Raw genomic sequence first — 18153 nt, 5'->3', positions numbered from 1 at the left:
AATCACAGAAAAACCAAGCAACTGTCATACTATCTTTGTCATATGTAGAAGAGCACAGAAGACCTTTTCTCTTCCCTGAGATCTAATCTTTAAAAAGTACATTAATTAAAAAACTTCAACCAAAAATGCCATTGCAGCATTTGTCTAAAAAAAAAACAAAACAAAACAAAACAAAAACACACCCACATTCTTTTCTCTTTGAAAATGAACAAACTAGTCATTTGTGGTGGTCAAAGTAAGAATTAAAAGAACCCACTGTCTATAAAATTTGGTAATACAGATTTTTTTAGGAATTTAATTCATCTGGAAAAAATGTAACCATGTTAAACTATATTCTTCTATTATGTTTTATATTTGTCATACATATAAATTCCCCAGTGTAATTATGACTTTTCAGTCCCATCACCACCCCTTTATGAAAACTGCCTAAGCAGGGTTAAGATACGTGAGTTCTTTTGGACAAAAAAACTCAGTAGCTATTATTATTTTCTGAAAATATTTCATTGACTACCAGGGAGGTTCATTCGCCAAAGAGCTATAAATATAAACTAAGATGTGGGAGAGGGAAAGAAAGCAAATAAGTACCATGATAATAAAGTCATGAAAGGAGCAACAGTTGACTTTTTTGTAACTAACAAAAGTCAGCCAAAAACGTCTTTATGCAATTTTCAGAATGTTTGCCAGCATCACGACAAACTGTCATAAAAAGGATGATTTAAAGGGCCAACTCAATATTTCTTCTCTTCATTTGCTTCTGATTTATTCCACTGGGAAAAGAACGAGCAAGAATAGTACAATATATTCTTTACAAACTGCAAGCAAATGAGAAAGCATTAAGTTTAGAAACTACTACCCCATTGTTCCATGCAAAGACATCTTTACAGGTCCTCAAAGATAACTTACAGTTGAATACAAGAGAACCTTTCAGTTTTTTCAGTTAAGAAATTCCCAGAGGGGATTAGTAATAATTTTCTCGATTTCTTTAAGCTTACACAAACCTTTCAGAGTTTCTGGACATAGACTTAAGTTGTCTTCCAAAATCAAGTAATAATAAAACGTACCCTTAGGGTACATTTGAATATGCAATGTCAGGGGAAAACCTTCACACAGTTTTCTAAAATGTCTCTGAAAAGACTTCTGAAAGGTTCTTAAATATTTTTACACTAAAAGGAAGTTGTGTTTTTATTTAATATTCTTAACAGATTATTTTTAAATTTAAGTAGTTGTGGACATTTTATTCTATTTTAATTCCTTTTCATCTTTGGCATTTTTTTCTATTTTAAGGTCACATTTTCCTCAACCAAAAAAAATAATAATAATTAATTTAAAAGGCTGAAAAATAGGAAAAAAATCCATTTTTTATTTTATTTTATTACTTGATTTTCAAACCCATTAAATATCTATGGTCTCATTCAAGACACTTGTGGTCCCACAGGGTTCCTATTTACTCCCACATTCCATGATCTTATTGGTACAATGAAAAGATCCATAGCATGCAACACAAGGCTGTTACTTGTATGGGTAAAGGTTATGATGTCATACCCATACAATCAAAAACACCCCTCCTGACAGCAGCACCCAAATCGCTGTGGATAGAGAAGATGCAAAATCATCTTCATGAGTACCTGGATCTTACTGACGTAAGAACCCTACATGAAATACCCTTGTCCATTGGGTTAGTGCCCCATATACGTATGTTGCTTCCCTATTGCTCTTCCAGTCATCAAGCCTGCTGTCAGACCTGGTGCTTATCAGAGTCAATGTACACATCTTTATTTGGGGTATGTCACTCCTGTGTGCACCTGATACCTTAAATAATGAGGTTCCTACCTTTCACTTTCCCCTCGGTCTCAGGCAGTGCGTCCCAAGCTACAGTGACCGCTGTAGGTTTGCCGTTGACTGGCCAGACGTTTAAGTTTTCAGGAGCTGTTGTAGGAGCTACAAAAGGACAAGGACCCAAGGTTTAAAGTGCCTTTATGGATATTCTAAAAGTAAGTGACGTATGGTCCCTACAGATAGATTTTTCACTGAAGCTACTACTAGGTTCATTTTGATTATACATGACAGAAAATTCTACACTCTCATTACTCTTTGTGCAATATAATGATTTATATCAGTGCTACCACCTCATGTAGTGAGTTTAGACATATCCAGGGAAATGCTTTTAGAAATTCAGAATTTCTCTCATTGCTGAATGTTGAAATATATAAAAAAGATGAAAATCCAGTTTAAACTTCTTTTTTAATAAAGCTTTTAAAGACATCATTTAAAAGAAAATAATTGATACAGAGCAAAATTCTCCCCCAGAATCAAACAAAAGCTCAGCCTTAGGAAAGAAGAGTCTCCCTTACCCTCCAGAGCCATGAATTACCCAGGGGCATGTACATATCCAGCGGGGACTTATGACTATGCTCTATCCTGGGATGTAATGTGCTCCACATGTCCGAATAACCTGCTAATGAAGATGGCCAGTGGAGGACAAACATGGACCCAAGGCAACAGTTCCTGAACTTCTTTCCGCTTGTACATAGAATCACTTCCCAGATTTAGGGTTAATGTTACTTTAAAAAAATGCCTCTGCTGGCCTTTATCACCATTGGCTTCTTAAACCATCTTTAAATCTTATTTTCAGGGCATTTCCCAAATGGAAGATCCAAAAGCCATTTTAAATACAGACCAGATTCTGGTGTTCTCTGGAAGACAGATGTACTCCATTTGCCATCTCTTTCACCCTGTGAAATACGGACTGCAAATTCATACATGGTGTCTGGAATCAGGTTCTCGACCAACACGCGTCTGTTGGAGGTCTGCTTGTGATCCCACCTTGCCAATTCCCCCTTTTCTCGATAGCGCACAGTGTACTGTCTATAAGAAAACGCAAGGCAACAATGCACCCCGTTGACCAATTCTCTGCAACTAAACATTGGGTTCCTTGCTCTTTTTCCTTCCCCATAAGTAATGACTTTGGAGGTTAAGCAGAGAAATTAAAGAGGAGAAAAATCTACATTTTTGACTATGCTATTAAGTCAAAGAATTTACTCCTAAGTTCCAGGAAAGGTGCCTAAAGTTGGCCAGAAAAGATGAAGCTTAGTGTCCTACTGCTCACGAATTCAAGCAGAGATTAAGAAGGAAAGGGACACAAGCAGGACAGTTTTGACCAGGCAGGGCCTTCTGAGGGACATGTGTGTATGTGTGTGCATGTATGTGGTGTGGAAAAAGCAATATTAAGAACTGAAACTGGCCCAAGGTATCTTGGCTCTCCAGAAAAGAAAGACAAGAAGATCCACTTCATGCCAAAGCAGGCATGCTTTCTGTAGGTTCAGGAGGAAAGGCAACATGTGGTTTGGAGTAGACTTATCACCATGAGAAGGAGCAAAAATGTGTAATAAACAGAGCAAGATAGAGGAGCTTACAAAAGGAACTCTACTGTGTGATTATCAGGGAGAGAAACAGTGTGAACAAACATGGAAATAACAATCCCAGACAGAAGACATCCTCCACACTCTAAGAGTTGCAAATGCCATTTATTGTATTCCTTTGCCAAGAAATTTTCTTTGCAGCCACTTGGCAGTAGAAAGCATCTGAAGCATTAACAAGGTGATATTTAATAAGTCAAGATAAGACTTCAGCTGCAGACACAGCCTGCCAATTAATTCAAGAGTCTTGCTAAGAAAACTCAAGCGCTTTTTCCTTTTCATCAAGATGTTGGAAATCAAAGTCCAGTGGTAATGAGGAACAAAATGGTTAGGAAGAGAATCACTATGAGCTTTCTTGGGTCTTTCAAAAGAAGCAGATTTCTTTTTCTTTTTCTTTACTAACAGATAGTAACAGAAACTATATCTAATACAAATAACGGTATATGTGTGTGTATATAAAATAAATTATATGATAAAAATATATATAATAAAAATATAAAATAAAAATATATAGATAAAATACATATATAATCTCAGCATTATATTCCATTCATTTTTTAAAGGATGTTCACTTTTCCTGGTTGTAGATAGGTTCAAAAGTTAATACGTAGTGCCCTAGTGACCACCAAATCTTTGGCTTTCTCTTGGTAATATAAACTATTCAGTCATTTAACACATAAAATATTGCTGGTTAGATTAATCTACCGCTAAAAGGAATGGTGTTCACCAGTGGCTTCTTTAAACACAAAAATTATTTTAACCTCATGATTGTTTTTCTTCTATTGCTATTGTAAATCAGTGTAACGGCGTAACGTCATGGCTTACGAGACAAAACATGCCTTCTGCTATGCACAAATGAGCTGGACATAAAGCGATTCAGTGTTTGAAGAATGTATGAAGAACTGCTGTGTACAAGGCATTTGACAAATGTCCCCTTCTCTACATAAAAATCCTTTCTACTGGGGCGCCTGGGTGGCACAGCGGTTAAGCGTCTGCCTTCGGCTCAGGGCGTGATCCCGGCGTTCTGGGATCGAGCCCCACATCAGGCTCCTCCGCTATGAGCCTGCTTCTTCCTCTCCCACTCCCCCTGCTTGTGTTCCCTCTCTCGCTGGCTGTCTCTATCTCTGTCGAATAAATAAATAAAATCTTTAAAAAAAAAAAAATCCTTTCTACTGCCACCCTTCTTGGATAACAGGAGGAAAGGTAAGACTCCTTCGAAGTTGGGGCCATATCTTCTGCTCACAAATAGATCGTAGTGAGATAAAGCAAAACACAAATGGGGCAAAGAAAGAAATGGAATCTAGGGAATTTCCAGACACAAGATAAAACTCTGAGCAAGTGAGAGGTGAGGTCCTGCTGTGTGCACTACACACGAAGCCCTGGTCATATCTGATCTGTGGAAAATGTGTGACCACACCCGAGATTAGCTAGATTGTCATAGAATAGTCTACCATTCAGAGGCCAGCATTCAGATATGTCAGAAGATACAGTCATTCAAATAAACACATGTCTCTTCAGGGCCAGAAAACCACATCTCTCGTATTTCAAATAAAGACAAAGAAATAAGGGAAAGTACCTTGATGCAACAACTTTCTTCTGTTTTTCCAAAACAGGATCCACCCAGGCTACAAGCACGGATTGGGATGACATGACCCGGACATTGATGTCTTCAGGCACGTCTAGTTCATCCTCTTCTGAAAAGACAACGGGACACATTAAAGGCTATCTCTACAATAGGCTCTGCCCTGAGTTCCTCTGGCCTTCAGAGTTCATTATTCATGCTGTATAATTTTTCAATTGCTTACACTTAATGTTGATAAAGTGAAATTAATAGAAAGCTAAGCAATTGTTTGCTTGGTCAATGTAGAAAAACCCAAATCTCCATTCTTCTTCTTCTTACCCACAGTCTAAGAAATGGGCAGTTCACTTGAAAAGTTGCCCAATTCAACTGACCTAAAGAACAGTGCAAAAGGGATGCTTTGCCTTGGCCCAGGATACTCCAAGTAATTCAATGTTTTCTTAAAACGTACTGTAAATTTCTGGGAAATAATACAAGATTTACAGGAAGCAAAATTTGGGGGGAGAAAATGTCAAGCCAGAGCATTTCCTTAGCGATCATGGCATGAAATGAAATTCTGGTTCAAACAAATGCACAAATTACATTCGGTTCAATGTCCTCCCATTTTAGAAAATGTGGTTCCAAGACATATTAAAAGTTACATTCAGACATAAAATAGAATTCAATTTGCCACTTTCCGAGAGAATACATCATACTCACAAAGCCTAAGTTTCTGTTTAATCTCTACCCAAAATGAAGACTTATAGGCTTCAATTTTGCTTTTAGTCTCTTGGGGTTTTTTTGTTTTGTTTTGTTTTTTCTTTTCACCTTTCAGGGACCAAAGGGATGCGATTTTTGCTACAAGTAGGGGAAGATGTAAATAGCCCGTTAAAAAGGCAATGCAGACACTTTTTCAATAGTAGTAAATACGAAAAATAAAAATGCAACATCACGTATTTGAGACTTCTGTCACACAACGTAAGCAACTATAATCATAAATGTAAAACGATAATACAGAAAGATACATAATAACTTAATATCTGCTTTGTCATATAAAACTGTAATCACAAATAAATTGTGAATTCATAAAAATAACCATGCTGCAGGCTGCCTCTTTAAATTAAGATGCAGAACCCAGAATAGGTATGTGTAATTTATTAATACGTAACATAAAAAAAAATCTGTGAATGGATGTAGGCGGAAAGCATCCCTTAGTAAATGACCAATGATCAGGCTATGAGCAAGCCTCTACTACATTTTTCTCACTCTTCTCAATGCTGTTTAGGTGATTTTAGCTAAAATGAAGTATGAGTACAGATCTTGCAGACTGTCCCCTCCACACCTACTCTTATTTCTCTCTGTTGACGGTCTGCCGCCAAGGGCAACTGCTGTGTGGGTTAGACTGTGACTTTAAATGGAGCAAATGCTTGGCTGCTCCTTTTGCGGCAAATCTGCTGCACAGGGAAGCCATTCAAAACGCACAGGGAAATACACTTCATTGGAAGAACACTCTCATCTCTGAGTATAAAAGAAACATGCTCGTGTCCGAAACGTGACCAAGCCGGTCCTGTGGTTTCCTTCATACTCAGCGAAATCCATGTAATTCATCACGTAATGCGGCATCATTTGGAAACAATCCTGCATCCACACAGACCATGGCGTGAGCAGGTGCATCCTTGGAAACATACCTGAAATCTTCCGTTTCGTTAGGGCAGCCCTGTAGACAGGCTGACTCTGCCCCTGGGAGTTCATGGACTGCAGGGAGACCACGTACACCGACTCCGAGGCTGTGGACCAACCGGCAAGGGATGAGGCTCTGCACTTGGCTTTCCGGAACGCACACCCTCTTTGTCCGCATCCCCCCACCCTTCCCATCTTGTCTTTCTGGGCATTCCAACTTCTTCAGGACAATTCAAGATGAGCCAAGAACATTAGAAACTAGGCCTAAGAAGAACACTATTATGTGAGAAAATGTGGAAGTGATTATTACCTATAGTTGTTGAGAAATGGGTTTCTATCTCCTAAACATCGAAGAAAGATGAACAATGTTTAAAAAAGAAAAGAACAGTATATTTGCCCACAGAATTCCCCCAATTTTTTTTTTACCTCCAAAACAGAGAAGAGGGGTCATTCTGTGTTTTAATCTGTCATCAAAAGACGGGAGCAAGACAAGAACAGTGAGTGTACCAGGTAAGCAGTCCAGAGAGGATGCTGGGCCCTCAGAAACTGAAATCCTCAGAACTGAGCCTCCAAAGATTTGCTAAGAGCAAATGTAAGAGTTTAAATATATTCTTTATTTCTGGATTGTTCTTTCAGTTAGTTCCCTCTACTCCACACTGCAAATTGTACATTGGGCGCAGCAGTATCCAAACAAACCTAAACTTGAAAACTGTATTTGGAAAAAAATCACAATGTTGAAATAAAACTTGCAACTCTTGAGTACCGTGGAATCATAAAATCTGGGATCCAGATGAAACCTTGATTAAATTCCAATTTGACCTTATTTTATAAATAAGGACATAAAGCCATGGGAAAATTGACTGATTTGCCCGTGGTCATGCCCCTGAGAAGGACTCATAATGTCCTCTGAATCCAGAGTCACTAATGCCTAACTCCAGACTCTATTGACTGAGCTTCCAGAAGCAGCCTTTAAGTTCAAGAATAAAAATGAGGCAATATGATATATTTCTCTATTTTTTTTTAAAAGATCTTTTTTTTTTTTTTAAAGATTTTATTTATTTATTCGACAGAGATAGAGACAGTCAGTGAGAGAGGGAACACAAGCAGGGGGAGTGGGAGAGGAAGAAGCAGGCTCATAGCGGAGGAGCCTGATGTGGGGCTCGATCCCGTAACGCCGGGATCACGCCCTGAGCCGAAGGCAGACGCTTAACCGCTGTGCCACCCAGGCGCCCCATATTTCTCTATTTTTTAAAAATTTTTTGAGATAGAGTGAGGGCAGGGTGCAGAGAGGGAGAGAGAGAATCTTAAGCAGGCTCCATGCTCAGTGTGGAGCCCAACTCGGGCCTCAATCTCACCACCCCGAGATGGTGACCTGAGCCCAAATCAAGTGTGAGACACTTAACGGACTGAGCCACCCAGGCGCCCCAATATGACATGTTTCTAACCACACACCATTAGGTAATAAACCATCAGGTAACTACACCGTCAGCTAGCACCTGAGCAGATTAGCAGAGGGGACAGAGATCCGAATTAGAACTTGTAACACTGGAGGTCTTCCTTCGGGCCTTGCAAACTTTCACAGCAATGGGAAAATAAACCTTTTGTTTGTATAAACAGCATGTCAGTTAAACATAAAAAGGAGATGAGTGTTCAAAAACCTCACACAGAGAAACTTACAAACTGCTGTAGACCAGGCACGTTTCAGGGGAAGGGGGTACTATTTGACAACCCTCGAATAGCCTACCTCTCTCTCTCCCCACTCACACACACACACACACACACACACACACACACACACACACACACACACACGGCAGGTGAAACTCATGCGGTGATGAGTAAATTATTATTTAGACTAAGGCTCTGACATGCTACTATCGAATTTTGAAATGTATGTTTTATAAACGGAAAACTCAAGTTTGTAATACTGGGATTCATAGAGCATCAGACTAAGCTTCCAAAAAGAGGAGTCTCTGCGGATGGTCAACTTTTTGGTGCTATTGACAAGGAAGCAGCCAAAGGGCAACAAAGAAAAACTCCCCCATCCAACCTCACAACCCAGGACCACATAGGAAAACCCTTAAAAAGCAGTGGCCCATCAAGAGCCCCCAAGAAATGAATAATTTCCCACAATTGATGTTTTTACATATTCGTCATGTATTTCGTAAAGTTCCTAGATTGTTTTTAACACCCAGATTCTTGACTTGCGAGCTCTCCACACTAAACCTGGCCCAAGATTACCGCGAAGGAAGAATAAACCAGAACAGCCCACGAGTGTGGCCCTGGTCTCTGCTGTGTTGAATGTGTCACCCCAGCTCCTCATTTAGCCCCAACGAAAGCCCCATGAGGAAGCTACTCTCACGGTCTCCTTCTCACAGACGAGAAACCAGGCTCAGGGGGATGGGATGACCCACCCACGGTCACGGCCGACGTGGCAGGGTCAGTGTGACACCAGGATTTACTACGGCAGGTGACGAGGGAGCAGGGCCCAGAGCCAAGTGCTGGTTTGGGAACAACCATCTCTTTTTCACAGAAATAATGACGACTCGCTGGTATCAGAACACGCTCCATTCTGTGCCCCCTGGTACTCTGGAAATAAAATATCCGAAATGACCCCAGCGTCACCAGCCCAGTGCCCCCTGAGACCCCAGGCACCACGGCCCCTCATCAGAGCCAGTGTATCGGCTCACTTCCCTGATCTGAAGTGTGTGACTCGGCAGAAACGCTGGACTTCGTCCAGAGTCCTAACTTCCTAAAGGCCCCTAAACTCACACACTCCTTCTCTATAACTGTCCTGCTCCCACGTGAGCCCCGGGGCTTGCTACGTCCTCTGGCCTCTGTCTCCCATGGCTGCCCCTGCTCCCCTGGATAGGACTTGGCCCTGGGCGCCCGCCGCAGCACTTGGGGCCTCCCGTGTCTGCTTCTATGGTCTCTGCTTTCACAACACCCTGTCCGTGGTCTGTCTCTGTGAGGGACTGCTGGGGCCCCGGTGCCCCCTGAGGGGCCTGACACAGAAGACATCCAATCACATGTGCTTCGTGAGTGACTGGCAGGGTGGGATTTTTGCTGACAGGACCTTGGGCTCACCTCTCTCCAAGTTTCCTTGGCCATTCTCTGTGGGCACCATGCTTTCAATGGCATCTCGGTCATAAACGGAATTAAAATCTTATGTAGGACACTCCTCCCATGACACAGTAGGCCCACTGGGACATCCTCCCCAGAATTCACTGCACCCTCCCCATCATGACGGAGCAATCGTCCGGGAAGCCCTCTTCTTCCTCACGGCAGCCTCGTAGAGTGTCCGCAATGGCAAGTCCAACACTTTGGTGAAAATTCAAAAGCCAACACGTTGTCGCAGAGGCATGGGGCACACTGTTCATCAGGCTGGGACTAGAGCCCAGCCCTGACCTCAGTTCCCACATTGGCTCAAGTTCAAGAAGCAATCAAATCCTTCTGTTGCCCTCAGATGAGCCAGGGGTCATTCCCAGGCAGATGAGAAACGTGTCCGCACCAAACGAGGTTTTACTGCATGGTGTCTATGGAAGACTCAGAACGATGAACACTTCGCACTGGAAACACGCTCCCCTGCAGTCTCAGGAATGCAGAAGGAGGGCCTCTCCTCTGCTGCTGATGTTCTGGGTAGAATTTGGCCCATTTACCCCCGCACAGTTCAACTATTCAGGGCAAAGGGTAGGCTTGGGAACGAATGACCGAAGAGTCTCCCGATGACTGGGCCTCTGGCTCTAGGTCTCACGGCTAATACCGAAGCCTCCCCAAGCACTGCCTGCTGTGATCCCGTGTGGCTTCTGGTGGCTCTGGAGCAGAGAGGTAGCTGGTCTTTTTGTCTGGGAGGTCTGGAGTCTGAATTTCGAGATGATTTGGATGCTCTGCCCAGCAGAACACCCATCAGACTTGTCCAAGGTTCAGCAGGTGGCTGAAGAGACAGCCGTGACTCAGGCGGTGACTCTGGGTTGTTTCAGGAAGGGAATCCAGGCTGGCCTTCCACTAGCGTCTCCAACCAGATCAATCTGGCCCCGAGCAGTGCCTGCCATGTGGCGCAGGGGGCCGGCCTTGGGAGTCCTGAGGAACTCAGAGCTGCTTATCCAAATTCCAGAATCTGTGGTCATGCCTCGAGCAGCGGGACTGTGTTCTCGGAGCACCTGAGGCACTGGGGGCCAGCACACCTGCTTCCCACAGGCAGCCCCGTTTCTCACCGGCCTGTTTCCTGAGCCCCAAACTGCTGGTCATTGTTGCTGCAAGCCTGGAACCCTCAGTCTGGCTTCTCCTCTCCCTTTCTTCTCCCATTTCTCTGTCTTGTCTCGCCGGTCTCATTTCCCACCACTTGCCTGTCCCTCGTCATGTTGACAGAAGACTTAAGGAGGCGCCACAGGCATCACTGCCTTCTCACGGGTGACTCTGTGCCCGGCACAGACCTTCAGCTCTGTGCTCTTCTGGGCTCCTTGCCCAGAGCCGGTTCTCCTTCCCACCTCCAGCCCATCTTGCCGAGGCTGGAAGCTGAGTGAGGCCTGGCTCGCGTTAGCAAGTGAAGAGATCATCAGGTCCCACTGGAGTCTTCTGGAAGGGCCCAAAAAATCATTCCCTTTCCTTGCTCAAGTACTGACCCAATTAGGAAGCGACTGAAGAATAAGCAGTGGGGCCAACATATTTCTTGCTGGTCAAGCTACGTTGGAGATCATGGGGCAAGTGTGCTTTCCTAGTAATGAGCCCCAGAATTACCAGGCTCTGCTGCCCAACAGCCCAGGGGCCTATGTGACATAGGCCCAGACGAGCTGAGCAGATCACGTGCTCTGTGCAGCCTGGCTTCCCTGCAAGAGGAGGACACACAAAGGGGCAACCCACATTTTCCCAGCACCTCCCGCCAAACTCATCAGGTCAATAAGGGGGCATGAGGAAAGGGGGAGAAAAGGAGGAGTTTGCAGCATCACCCTGCTTAGACCGTGGCCTGTGCCACTCTCTGGGCCTGTGAGTGAGTGAGAGCAACAAAAGGTCAGGCCTCAACCCAAGCTGGAACCTCCACGTTCCAGCAGACGTCCCCGTCCGCGTCCCATGGCCAGAGCTTCCTTCACACAATAGGGCTTGCAAAGAAGGAGGAAGGCGGGCGTGGTGTGCAGGCTCCCTCAGCGGCCACACTTCCTCTTGAAAGGACTCAAAGTCCAGCGTCCTGGGAGCTAAGACAAAGCTTAAAAGAATAAAACGGTGAAAGCAGGGACAAGACGAGAAGAGTATGAGCTTCCCTCCGACGTGCAGAGAAATGGCCCAGCCGAAGGGACTGGGGCTATGGCATGAGGCGGCAGCTGATGGGCACGGGGAAGGGGGTCTCGTCCTGCCACTAACTGAAGGTTGAAAGGACAGAGGCATGGAGGGAGGATGGAGCCAAGAACACGGTTGTGAATAATCGTCACACCTGGAAAATGAACGCTACACCTCAAATATCATTTCCGGTCACGAACGAGCTTCTAAATACTGACATGATGGCAAGGTCATGAACACATCGATACCAATTAACGTTAAACTCACCCAGCTTTTTAATTTCGTGTGTCCGCTCATCTCTTGTCAGTGGGACATAATTCATCTTCCGGCCACTTTCCCCGTAGCCCAGAAGAAAACCGCGCGATCGGCGTGGACTCTTGGCTCCCGACAGGCGCGGTGCCTTCCACGCAACGGAGAGCCGGTCGTCTGAGGATCGGACCCGGACACGCAAGGGCTTGTTGGGCACTTCCTTTTCTTAAAGAGGACATGACACAGAAATTACTAAACAGTACACCCCTGAGAGTGAACCTCTGAGTCCACAGAGTCTGTCCGAAGACGGAGCTGCGACAATTAGCAGCCGGGCTCCAAACATCCATTTCTGGTAAATCAATTCTAGTAGGAGCACTTATCCCCCAAGGGTATCAACACTCAATGCACCCACTCCTCCCCGCATTTCAGACCGAGAGGGCTCAAGAACTTCAAGTGAAAACATGCCATTGTGCGGCTGCCAGCCAGAAATCTTGGATGTTTTACAACGTTCTTTCTCATCTATTTTGCCTTCTTAAGGCCAAAACTATATATTCTTTGGTGAGAGCTAAAGGTCAGTGTAAAAATAGAGCAAACACACTTCTGTGCTATTTAAAACGGTCCTCCAGGAAGCTTTTTTCCACACAGGCTTTCCTTGTCTTTACAGTAAATCGCTAAGATTGCAATGCTAACCGGTTTTTGTGTTTTATCTCAGTTTCTCTCACACAGCTGTCTTGCCCCTCCAGACGAATGCCGCTGCAATCCCCAGTCTCTGCTCTTTCCTCCTTGAGAAATCAGTGTCGAGAAACCCTCTTGCTAAATGACCAATCTCAAGAAACACCCTGATTGTTAACTTAAAGCAATGCATTCTGGTGGCCAATACTTAGTGTTTAAAGTCTTGCTTTTACATCAAGTAAGAGCTGGTAAGTTTGGGAACAAGGCAGTGACGACCAGACTGCTTATTTCTGACACCAGCCACACTCTGGCCCTGCATCAGGGATACAATTTGGCTAATAAGCATCTCTTCACTTACAGAAGCCAGGTACTTCCCAGGCATTGCTCTTCAACCATCTCCATCGGCCCCGTTATTAGTCAATTCTTTTATTTTTTTTAATGGGTTTGTAATCATCTCAATGATTTCTTTTTTTTTTAAATAATTTTTTATTATGTTATGTTAGTCACCATACAGTATATCCTTCCGTTATTAGTCAATTCTTGACTAATTTTTTAGACTGGAAAATTCCCAGCTAAGCAAAGACATAAAAACAAAATCTAATGTCACGAGTTAGCGTGAGCTTCAGTAGCACAATAAATCAAGAGCCATTGGAGATGGTTATCCTGAAAAGCCAGACACACGCTCCCATGTTTTGAATCTAATCAACAGGAATATCCTTTTGTACACTGGCTGGAGGTAACCTGCTCCGTTACTGGGCACCCCCATTCCGAAAGGCTTCTAAGTGAACACCAGATTATGGTTCAGTAAATATTTTCCCCAATATACAAAATAGTCATTATTAAGATTTTTCAGTTTTGACCCAATAATGCAGCCAAAGGACTAACTACATGGGACTTTCCCTGGCAGCCTGGTGTTGTGAGTGTAATCACTTCCCCTAGGGTTATACTAAACTGATCTCTGTTTTGATCCAAGTTAAGAGGTAGGTTCTCAATTTCAAGGACTAGCCTCTATAAAAATTAGGGACTACCAAGTGATTATGGAAATGAATAATATGCTCATTTATATAGTTCAAAAGAAAATAATTTGCCAAATGTGCTCAATACTGAGAGCCCAAGTCTTTAATGACACAGCACTGAGTAACTGCCTGAGTTTCTATATTAATCCTATGACTTGGTTGTTCTTATGAGTTCCCAATGGGGATCTCTCGTTCACACCCTTAATAATGTGATGCCCATGTTTCTAGAAAGATCCAGGCTGCCAAAACTTATTAAGACACAGGTGACTGTGTCACAGAGGTGGACGTGAATTTCCTTTATCGGCATGGGTCACTGATGACTAGACCTTGCGTGGGGCCTGAATGAAAAGGATGTTTTTAAATACCGGGGGAAATGTCTCAAAAACCACGTATGAAAAGCAAAATCTGAATAACAAGGAGCACAATCAGTCTCATTTATCAACAATGATGTTTTGGTTTGTTTTCAAAGTTAGCAGATTTGTGGAGGACATTCGTCAGAACAAAACACATAACCAAGTTGACACTCTCAGGAATAGTGTTCGTGTCTTTTTCAGCTTTGTGCAAAGTCGTGAAATAGACTTGACACGAGCCACAAGCAAGGGCACAGAAGTTGAGAGAAAATTTCACAGGAAGCAAAAATCGTTGCTTCCTTCTGTCTTTACAGCTTCTAAATCGTCTTTCCCCTGTGTGCCTCTCATACAAACTGTCACCACACACACCAAATCCAACTTTAACTGAAGACCCTCCCGTGAGTAATGGCATCGAGTCTCTGAGGGTGAACCATCTGAGGTTGGGGTTTGATTTCAGGGGGTGCCCAGCTTTGGGCAAGGGTTAGTACTGTGTTTTTTAGAAGTTTATAAAGTGAAAATGATCTCTGCCAATAGCATGTGATGTTTATTTTACTTCTATAGATAAAGCTCATCCTCCTCAAGGGAACCTCTCAGTGATGTGGGCCTGAAAATGACGCCTGCTCAAGCTGCCACAGGCCATTTGCACTGCTTGTTTTTTGGGCAGAAATGACAGGGTTACCACCCAACCATGGCTGCCACAGTGTATTTCCTGAGGGGCTGCAGTAACAAGACAGATGTCCATGGTGCTATTATCAACTTGACTGTCCTCAGTGTTACTCCCTCCCCAGCTCTTGTTCTGAATCCCTTTGTGGCCTCCGGCAACGCTCGCACCCCTGCAGGAAGCAATACGTCAGCGTGGGAGTTCTGGGTGACCTCTGGCAAAATGGGCAAATGTACTGAAAACACACACATGGGTCTCACAGGAGTTGGATAAAAAATCAATTATTGCACAGAGATGGTATTCTCTGCCCTGCAGCTCCGCTCCAGTTCTGGGGCACTTCCGGCCACACACACTACAGGGTCAAGTGTTCCTGGAGGGCGTGCTGTCACTGCTGGAACGTGGCGGGTCTCTGCTCCCCGACACTCCACAGTAAAGCGCTGACAAAACTGTAAGAAGGAAAAAGACCATTGGAACAGTGACAGGGTCCCTGAGGAGCACGAAGTGCTAAGGTTCCAAGGACACGGAGTTCAGTCTCAGACAACACAAGTTTATTGCCTCAGGTGCCCAGCCCGTGGCTCTGGCTCGACTCCCACCAGGCCCCCTAGGCATCAGCCACACAGCCCCCCTCAAACTATACAGGCTTTCACCCCAGGCTCCAACCTGCTGTGTAGCCGCCCCACACCAGGGCCTGCTGAGCAAGGAACTCGGGGAACAGGGAGCAGGCTGCGGCTAGCCCCAGCCACCAACCGCGCTGCCTACTTTACACAGAACTTCACAGTTTACACAGGCCCTCATGGTTTAATTGTCCTTACAAGAGCTTCCTGGTTAAGTAGGATACATGTCATAATCCCCAAGAGAAAACTGAGGTTCAAAGAGGTGAAGTTGCTGACCTAAGTCCACACGGCTACTAAGTGCCAAGTGAGGACCTGAATTCAAGCATGTGGGCTGGGTTCCATTCTCATCTCGCTAGACACCTTCCAGTTCCACTCTCCCCTCAGCCCACGTGCCATCCCACAACCACCTAACCTCTTCCGCCAATGAATGTGAAGCAAGGTTCTGAGCTGGGCAGGCCCTTCTCAGGGTGTGAGCATAATGTCTGGCACAGTAGGCATTAAGTGTGTGGGTGTGTGTGTGTGTGGGCGCAAGCACACATTTAAATGGACCGGACAGTACACACAGTACCAGGAAATGAGTAAGAGAAGGCCTCTCGCCAAGGACGCCCCGAGACCTCTCCCACCATACACGGAGGTCACTGACTCTGAAAACCACAGCCCCCCATCTTTCAAACCTTGGTTTTAGAAATCTTTTTTCAAGTATTTTGAAATTTTCCATTCTTTAATATTCTGGGATTCATACCATCAAACATCTTCTATAGATCTTTTATAGGTCATCTGGTAGTCCTCTTTTAAGCTGATGCACACATTTTAAGAAAAACCTATCCATATGGTTCAAATTCACTTGCCATGAAATTATTCCAGTGTTTTCTCTAAGCTGTATGTGATAGCTTCACAGAAGCCCTGTGAAATTTTTCTGATAAACCTCTGTAAGTCTTTTATCTTGAAAACAGGAAGTCATAATTGCCATGAGTCATCATGTTCACATTGACCAGTGCAGAGTGTATTTTAAACTTGGCGGGACACATTCCCTCCATTGCTCTTGGTACAACAGAACCAGGTAGATGGTACTCAGAACTGACCAATCACAGGAGAGCCACAGCGGTTAATTATACACTGTCCACTTGGCAGGTCAGCTGTGCAACAGTTAGCACCTGGATTACAGCAGACTTCAGAAAGCCAGACAGGATTAGAACACCTCTCCTGATCTGTACTGCCAGCTACGCAAATTGGCAAAAATCCTGAAATTATACAGAATCGAAATCTGTTCTCTTCACAAAGAAAAAAAATTAAAAAATCAAAAGATCACCATGATGCTGTGCCCGTCTACAATCCAACGCTATCTGGGTGCCTTTGAGAACCTTCACGGAAGCTCAAGTTTCCTCCTCTGTAAAGTATATCCAGCATATCGAGTTTTGTAATATAATCCATGTAAAGCATTTAAAACTGTACCCGGCATACATTAAGCACCCATTAGGTGCTAGATGTGTCTGTGACTGTGATAAAAATGAAATCCCTCATTTATCAGACTGTCTGGATGGGCAGGCCGCCCCCTCCAGACATGAGCCACGGTCGTGTCACAGAGCTTACCGTGATGCCCTGCACACAGGGGGCACTAAAAAACACGTGTCTCAAAAAACCAGACATAAGCAGAAGAACGCAGTATTGTCAAAGACTCTCTATATTGAAAACCTTCTCAGCTATGAGGTGGTCTAATCCAGACCCCTTTTTCTGCACCATAAACTGACAGCGCTATTCTTCGTCACCACCTAACAACGATCAATTGCTCTGAGCAAGCCCCGGCTCTTTGTTGGCATAAAAGGGTCCACGGCCACTGCTGTCTGGTGACCACTTTCCTCGGCCTGGTCTCGGCTAACAGGACACTCTCATTTTCCAGCAGAACGCCAGCTGTCACTCAGCACACAGCTCCGCTGAGCAACCTGACACCCTGCTTCACTGACCTCCCGGCTTCACAGAGATCAATAGTCCCGACCCTCATCCTCATGGCCTGAGAGGGCAGGCCTGTGTGCTCACTGGCCTTCCGCTCACCCATCCTCTGCCCCCAGCAGCTTCCCTACAATCCCAAACATAAGACCCCGAGGCTAGGAGGGGCACTGGTCCAAACAGCAGGAAGGGGTCCGGCCTGTGAGGCCAGCGCAGTGGCCCTCACACCACAGTGTGCATCAGACTCCCCTGCAGGGCTTGTGAAAACACGTCCCAGCCCCCAGCTCTATCAGAGCCAGGTGAGTCCAAAGCTTCTGTGTACTTTTTTTTTTTTTAAGATTTTATTTATTTGACAGAGAGAGTGAGAGAGCACAAGCAGGGGGAGCAGCAGAGGGAGAGAAAGAAGCAGGCTCTCTGCTGAGTAAGGAGCCCAATGTGGGCCTTGATCCCGGGACCCTGGGATCATGACCTGAGCCAAAGGCAGATGCTAAACCAACTGAACTACCCAGGCGCCCCAGCTTATGTGTCCTTTGATGAATAAGCATAAGGAAGAGGAGGGAGGGCAGGAAAAGGGGAGAGAAGGAGCACTAGAGGGGGTGAAGATGAACCGTGGACAGCCAGAACAGAGACAGGACATGGGCTTTGCTGTCCCCACAAGGAGTATGGATTCCCTGCCACTGACACAGGCCCAGGCCTGGCACTGAGTGATGTCTGCCAAGGGC

The 18153-nt window shown here is 44.6% G+C and overlaps 1 protein-coding gene across 1 annotated transcript in view; it reads right to left on the bottom strand.

The window, feature by feature from the left end:
• FNDC1 (fibronectin type III domain containing 1) overlaps positions 1-18153 on the bottom strand; it is a 99793-nt gene that overhangs the window by 43499 nt on the left and 38141 nt on the right. Inside the window, exons 5-9 of the mRNA XM_045805438.2 lie at positions 12193-12399; positions 6663-6761; positions 4993-5110; positions 2678-2865; positions 1831-1938 (exon numbers count right to left, since the gene is read on the bottom strand). Of these exons, the coding sequence (XP_045661394.2) occupies positions 1831-1938; positions 2678-2865; positions 4993-5110; positions 6663-6761; positions 12193-12399 (720 nt within the window). The remainder of the gene's footprint in view (positions 1-1830; positions 1939-2677; positions 2866-4992; positions 5111-6662; positions 6762-12192; positions 12400-18153) is intronic.

This window comes from Ursus americanus, chromosome 11 (assembly GCF_024610735.1).
Source record: "Ursus americanus isolate L20-20 chromosome 11, mUrsAme1.1.p, whole genome shotgun sequence".
In the NCBI taxonomy this organism is placed as follows: Eukaryota; Metazoa; Chordata; class Mammalia; order Carnivora; family Ursidae; genus Ursus; species Ursus americanus.
The sequence above is the reverse complement of the archived record's forward strand: the minus strand, read 5'-3'. Positions and strand labels throughout refer to the sequence as shown.